Source organism: Frankliniella occidentalis, unplaced genomic scaffold (assembly GCF_000697945.3).
Source record: "Frankliniella occidentalis isolate FOCC.00 unplaced genomic scaffold, Focc_3.1 Scaffold10, whole genome shotgun sequence".
In the NCBI taxonomy this organism is placed as follows: Eukaryota; Metazoa; Arthropoda; class Insecta; order Thysanoptera; family Thripidae; genus Frankliniella; species Frankliniella occidentalis.
Window position 1 is genome coordinate 1,167,015 of NW_026267140.1, and position 7,343 is coordinate 1,174,357.

Below are 7,343 nucleotides of genomic sequence, written 5' to 3' on the forward strand. Positions count from 1 at the left end.
ACAGAGATCTGCAAATGCACCATCTTTCCCAAAACTGGTAGAGATGCAAGTCGGCTCAAATGAAGCGCGCAATGCGATTGGTCGGTTGGTGGCATGCAAGGTAAAGTGCAAGAGTACGAATCGCCTTGTTTTCTTTTTATTATTAAATTCTGGTATTCTAAAGTGATGCAGGGCCGGGGCCTTCCCTGTGCTGCATGCCGCGCAGCGCACTGTGTGCTGCCCGCACGCAGGCGCCGCAAGGCCGCTAGGGTCTACGGCTCTACGAGCCGCCCACCCAGCCGTCGCTAGGCGACCGGCAGGCCCCAAAACACACTCGCACACCACCGCCACCTTTCCCCGCCCCCGTGCGGCCCGTGCCCTAACCTCAACCTCGGACGCGACAAATCCCCGTATCCCGTCACTTTTCCGACTCCTCGACCGCAGCAGCGCCTTTTTCTAAGCGATGATCTTTACCTCAGAGAGAAAGGGTCCGGGCCCCAAAAGCTGTCGGCGAACGCTCGGAACATTTATGAAGCTTCGCTTGCGCGTGGTAGGTGCGGAGGGAGCTGCCAGCGGGAGCGGGTGGCATGGAGGGCGGCGGCGTGGCGGGAGCAGGGGGAGGCAGGGAGCAAGGCCCGGAGGGGGGGGGGGGGGGCGGCAGGCGCAGCCAGTCCGGGGGTTAACTGCAGCTGCGGCCCCCGCGGGCGGGGCCCCGGGGCCCCGGTCTACAGCTTCAGCGACACAGCGACAGATTATTTTATTCAGAATTGCTTCCGACCGAAGACAGTCCGCGAGACAGTCGCTACACCATGGGGCAAAGCACCCCCCCCCTCCTTCCTCGCTACCCTTTAGCACTGGCGTGAGCGTCGTAGGGTGACGTTATTTGAACAGTCTCTGACATGTTGCATCTGCTCCCTCTTCTCATCTGCTCGATATCTTTATTAGGATATTACATTTTCATTTATTTTAAACAAATGCACCAATTGTCTGTAAATACATATATGCACAAACGACAAGGGCGATTGGACAACATGACGTCGGCCGGCGCGGCGCGGGGCGCGGGGCGCGGGTTTGCGTCGCCAGGGCCACTCAAATCGATTCACCTTACGAACGGACCGTGTGCCGGACGCCGGGCCGGCCCCTGCCGTGCTATTCCGCGCGCCAGAGGGTTCAACGCCCCCCTGGACGGGGGAGAGGGTAGACAGGGGGGAGGCTAGGCTGTCCGGTCCTGATATGGAGGGAGAGAGGGGGGGCTTGCGGATGGCGCGGAGCCGAGCTTGACCGTGACTCATTCTAGCAAAGGGTATTGCACCTCGCCGCGTGCTTGCACAAGACGATGCCAGCTGCCCCCCCCCCCTTTCCCCCTTGCTCCGTGAAAGAAGAAAGTTGAAAACAAAAACTGGGCTGGGTGGACAAAGGGCGTTGAGCTTTGCGAGACAAATAACTTTAAGGTGGCGCGGCAGTAGGATTGTATTTGAAAAGCTTCCATGTTCAACTAAGGATACTTTCTATGTGTGTGACTTGGACCCCGACTTGCACGACAACCCGGGGGCGGGGAGTGTTGGGCGAGAGCGGTGGAGCAGGGCGAAGTTGTGGGCCGAGCGTGCGAGGAACTTTGCACTGGGGGGAGGGGGATGGGGACTCAAACCGAATGAGGGATGAGCTAAGAAGGAAGCAGCATTACCCCTCCGCCCCGCCGGTCCCCTCCCCGGAACTAGGACAACGCACGCGGCGCATCTCTAATGGATAGGGTGACAGGCGTCGCAGGGAATTCCCTTCGCCTTGGAATCGATGGGGTTGATGATCAGGTCCGGTACGGTAGGAACGCCACCTTCATGTTTTGCATGACATTGCATACGGAGTGTGTGTGGAGCGGCAGACCTCCGCGCGCTAATATTCAAAATGAAAGTGTTTTATTTTTTCCTTTTTGTGGCCTGACTGGCATCGTAAGTGTTTGCTTGCCCAGACGCGTGGCACGTACCACTGCAGGTCCCACATGGAGTGGCAGCCGGAGTGCCTCAGCCTGCCCAGGGGCACCGTCACTTCGTACTCGATCTCCACGTCTGGGTTGGCAGCGGCGGGCGCGGCGGCGGCGGGGCCCGAGGCCGGCGGCGGCTGCTGCTGGTAGGCGAAGCCAGGGTGCGGCTGCGGATAGTGCTGGCCGGAGCCGGGGGCGGCAGGGTACTGGCCGTGCCCGTCCATCGGGACCCCCATGGGGCGACACGACCTCGGCCCGAGGCGGCGCGTAGTTCGGGGGGAACGCGACGCCCGCGGTCCTGCGCTGACCGGGGCCTCGAGGCGGCTGGTGTCCAACAGCCCGTAGCGCGCGGCGGGCTGGTGTCCGAGGCCTGCTCGGCGTGCTCGAGGCTCGGCGGGCTCCGTGCGGCACCGCTCATGAGGCGGGACTGGCCCAGCCCGCGCCCAGCGCCCCGGCGTTAGCGGCGCGTTAGCGGGTGGGCCGCCCCCGGCCGCCCCGGCACCAGTGGTCAGTGGGGGCGGCGCGGGCGGGCAGGGTGGGAGGAGGGGTGAGCAAGGCCAGTGGCCGAGGGGACCCGGCCCGGGGACCACCCCTCCCCTCCACTCACTCCCTTCCACAACCTGTCATTTGTTTACACAATTGCTGGCCGAGTACCCCAGCGTTGCCCGAGCGCCACCCCCAGGGGGAAGGAGCATCATCCATTAAGGAAGCACAGTCCTTGTTGTCCTCGCAGCGCCGCCGCGGCCGCACAGCGTAGGATAGGGTGCGAAGTGCGAGCCTCACTGACGTCACAATTTCTTCGATTCTCCCCCCTGCCCCCCCAAATCCCCCGCTACCTGCTCACTTCCGGTCAAGCCTGCTTGAGTATTCCGATTCTCAGATTCCAGCTATCGAATTCCCCCTCCCCCGCCCTCTACCTCCTTGCGTCCAGCGGCACACCGTCTTGTAGTACGCGGGGCTCGGCGCCTGCGAACTCTCGGGTAGGCAGACCCGCAGCGCGCCCGAGTGAGGCACGCGGCCCACCAGCGCAGGGTGCATGCTCCGGCCGGGCCGGGCTGCGGCACAGCAGCCTGCACCTGCAGCTCTGGCTGCTAGAGTGGTGTGTGAATGCTCATGCTCGATTCCACCGCAGATACCAACTCTTTCCAGATCACTAGTTTGGTTTGCACAAGTAAAGCAATCAGGCAGGCGGGCGCGGATGGCAGCCTGCAGGGTGGGGCGCCTTTCTTTCCCCGACGGAGAGTGGCTGTTCGGACACGCATATTCTGCTCTGTCCGAGCCGTGCCGAGGCCGCGCCGGACACGGAGGCCCTCTGCCCCCTGCCGCGAGCCCCCAGCGGCCTAGGGTGGGTAATTACGGACAAGGTCGATACCGTTCTGCCAGCACCACCACGGCGCGACCGCTATCACTACCAGTTTTGCATATAACAAACCAAAACTCCGACGTCGTCGCGTCACGGTGTGCGAGAGAGTCCTTCTGAGCCGCTTTCCGGCTTTAATCTCGACACGCAAACTACTCTCGGCGTCGCACTCATCACACGCGTGCTGCATAAGTGTAAACGCCTCCCGCGGCTCCTGAGTGGGGTGCGGTGCAGCCCCCCTGGTGCCGTGCTGACGCTGACCGCGCCGAACCCCTAAAGGGAGCGGTGCCCCGTATGCATACATTAGCGCGCGGCCGCCCTGCCCGAGGCGGCCCGCCCCGCCGCCCGCCGCACGCAACGGGGTTGCCTCAGCCGCCCCGCCATCCCTCTCTGCCTGCAGGGGGCAGCGGCCACCCGGCCGGGGGGCCGGACCCACCGTCACTGCCAGCAGCACCCTTACACCTTGCAAGGCACTTTCACTTTCTATACTACTTGTTGTTCCAAAGCTCCAATCTTGGTCGGTGCGGCCAAGTATAAAAGAGAGAGAGAGAGGGGGGGGGGGAAGAAAAGAAACATTACATTCGCGATAGGCGACAAGTTAAGTAGGTCATGCGGGTGATTTGGCACTGTGGAAAATTTCCCAGCACTGGAATATAGCGTTTCTTTCTGGTTTTTATTAGACAGTCCCCTTGACTGTCTCTACCAGGGGGCACAGAGACGGAAGTAAGTCTCTTCATAAAATGGTTACTGACGAGATTATTGATACACAACGAAGGGTAGGAAAAGTTGTCTCAATCATTGCGATTGCGACTCTTGCTAGCTTGCGAGTAGTACAGCGACTCCATTCGGAGCGGATGCATTGTTACAACTGACTCCCGTATTTTCTCTGTATAGATTCCGAGCGGAGATTTGAATGCGGGGAGTCGTAATAGCGGAAGGTTGCGCGCCGGGGTGACCCCGCGAGCCGCTGCGGCCGCGGCGCTACTCCCCGTGGCACTACCCCCCGCGAGTAGCAGCCGGCGCGGGGTTGTGCAGTAGCGCCAGGCTGCAAGCGCCAGGCTCACCCCGCCACTGATCAATAGAGTTGATTTACGTCGGCGGGCGCCATTAAAATGGAGAGGAGGAGCACTTACAGTCCGCCTGCTGTTTCTTAAAAACACGATAATATACCGACGCTCTATTTAGGTAGGATAGAGGTCGAGGGGTTCGTTCTCTTCCTCGAGCAGTCGGCGGAACTGACGCTGCTGAGCAGCAGCAGCTACGGACTGTGTAAAATTATTTTAAATTCATACAGGGTGGTTGACGAGGTGGTTGATCCGCGCCATGGTTCTTTTCTGCTTATGCTGCACCGGATTCATGCGTGCGTGCGGGCTTGCCTATCGTCGCTCGCCATGGCTCCTTACGGCCCCGTGCGAGTATGCAACCCGTCCGCATGCATGAATTCGGTACAGTATAAGCAGAAAAAAACACGGCGCGGATCACCCACCCTGTATATCAAGTAAGGAATCCTAAAGAACTCGAGTCCACTCGAGTGTGCTCCACGTGGCACACGACGGCTGTCCGTCTGCGTCGGCCAGCTCATCCCCGTCCGCAGCGTGACGTCACAGAGGGCAGTGACCCCCGAGCGGGGCTGCACCCCATCGGTCAGCTCAGCTCGACCCGCCTGCACCTGCTCGGCCTCCCCCACTGCATCCCCCACTGCCTCCCCCCGCTCGACAGTACTGGATGCAGGCAGGCCCAGGACGACGCCGTGCACAGCTCGCGTACTGCTGACGCTTTCAGCTTCACAAGAGGACGGCGCACGGGACACTGTGCTGTTTTGCTCGGCCACAGTGGCGGTCAGCGGCCGTGTCGGAGCGGCACCAGTAGCAGCCCTGTAATTTGGTGGCGAAATAGTACGGCGGCCACATCGGGCCGGTGGCCTACTTCACGTCCTCGGAGCCACAACCTTTACGCCAGGGTGGCTATTGGCCCCTGTCGGGCCGGTGCAGTGCACTGTACTGCACGAGAGCACCCAGTCCCGCGACGAGCAGGTCTGTGTCGCAAATCCTCAAGTTGATAGACATGGCTGTCAACGGGCTCCAAAACGTACTGGGATTAATTTCTTCAGAATCCGATGGACGGTGTGCTGTGGCGTGTGTGCCATGCTATACCGCTAAGTACCGACGCCTGCCTCAAAAAGCTGTTAGTGCTTGGGCAACAAAAGGCGGCGTAGGGTAGCCTTCGAATCTTTGCCCCTCGACCGGCCAAAAAGCCGTGGTCTGTTTCAGTTCAGTGTGCAGACGCTTCACGACGACGCCACACCACCGCGACGCCCCCCGTCTCCGGCGACGCCATGGCTACGCCGGGCACCACACAGACGGGGCGGACCGGGTCGCCCCCAAAAGCAACAACGGGCGGGGCCGACGAGCGACGCGGGCAGGCCAGACGGCGTGGCGGGCGGCGGCGGGGGCCGGACAAAAGGCTGCGAGGGCGAGGGCCGGGGGAATGGATGAGGTCATTGCGACGGCGGCAGGGAGCAAAAATAACAAGATGACATTGCTTTTAAGCTGGGTCTGGACGATAGAAGAGACACGGCTGGGGGAGGCTTTACGGTCCCGGCGAATGACAGGCAGGTGACGGGCTGTTGCGGTAGGACAAGCTGACGCCGCGTCGGGGCGGTCGGGTCGACCCAGCGCGTCGCGCACGCCACCCCCACCACATCACCGCATTAACAATAGACGCGCAGGGGGAGGGGGGGGGCAAGAGGTCACGCGTCTAGCTCACTTCCGGTTCCGGTCAAACTGAATGGTTCCCGTGAGTCACTGCCCCAGTAACCGGGTGCGCCAGGGGGCGGCGAAATCTTATAGAGGCCGTCGCGGGGTCGGCGGGGCCGGAGTGCCTTGCCACGCTGCTCGCCATAAGGGTGCGAAAGGCCACCAGGCCAGAGGGACTGGGAACCGCTCACAAGCCAGGGCGCCAGTGTTTTCGTTTTGGTGCCGGCAATCGATGTTCTAAGGACTTTGCATAACCGGAATCGAGCTGGTGACGAGGCAAAACAAAGGGCTGGAAGGAAGAACAAGACAGAACAAAGTGGAACAAGGGAGAGGGGCGTCAGATTTGTCGACCATTGTTTTAAACTGTGTCCGTGCCCTATTTCGTCGCGAGCATGTGGGCAACCCCCGGGGGCAACCCGCAAGCACGCACGCGTGCATTGCGCACAAGCATAGATGCAGGCGAGATGTGTAATACCGCTTTCTTTATGACTTTGCTAGACCTTTTTATTGACTTTTAAATAAGTGTTCGACTTTTTCAAAAAAGAAAAAAATATTTTTAAATTTTATTGAGATTTGTTACGCACTTATATTTTCCAGAGTGGCGCACCCCTGGCTGGCAATCAGGACGGCGGAGAGTCAGAGCAGGGGAGGGGGGTACTCCAGCTCCAGCGCACGGAACGGGCCCCCCTAACGGACGACATGGCACCCGGCGTGCGGTCGCTGGTCGCACAGGGTCTCCAGGAGGGGGAAATGACGACAATCAGCGGGGCTGGGGTTGACCCCAATGCGAGGAGGGAAGTCCGGCGGCACCGCTCGACCCCGCGCCCCGCCTTGCCCTCGCACGCTGGTTATTCAAAGTCGCCAGTCAAGTCGTTTTGCTCCCCCGTGTCCCTGGCGGCGAGGTGCGGGGCCGGTTGAGCGTGGCGTGGGGTGGCGGTCGTGGCGCGACGGGCTTTCCAAACACTAAACTACTCTGCGTGCGACAGAGGGTGTTCGGTTCTGTTTACAGGGAGGCGGAGGGAACGAACGTACGGGCGGCGAACAATAAAAATGGCGAGCGGGATACAGTTTATTCTTTTAAGGCTCAGCGAGCGAAAGACTCTCTGATATAGTATTGGCGAAAGACTCAAACCGTTCGACCGGTTCATACCTTGCAGCATGCTGATTCTCTACGTATTGCAGTGCCATTGCCACTGCAACCCAATTTCAACTGCACCACAGCATTCTTTGCAGCCCGCTCTTAGAACCCAAAGCAGTCCTTCAAAACTTC

General features: G+C 60.6%; 1 protein-coding gene across 4 annotated transcripts in view; it reads right to left on the reverse strand.

Moving 5' to 3' along the window:
* LOC113214381 (katanin p60 ATPase-containing subunit A-like 1) overlaps positions 1–7,343 on the reverse strand; it is a 13,109-nt gene that overhangs the window by 4,557 nt on the left and 1,209 nt on the right. For 2 of the 4 annotated variants that reach the window (XM_052277413.1, XM_052277412.1), the window contains exon 1: positions 1,961–2,372. The exons of 1 other annotated variant lie outside the window; for it this stretch is intronic. In XM_052277413.1, coding sequence (XP_052133373.1) covers positions 1,961–2,193 — 233 coding nt within the window. In that variant the 5' untranslated portion in view covers positions 2,194–2,372. Of the gene's footprint in view, positions 1–453; positions 567–1,960; positions 2,373–7,343 lie in introns of those variants that run through there. One more of the 4 variants, XM_052277415.1, reaches the window with a different exon arrangement.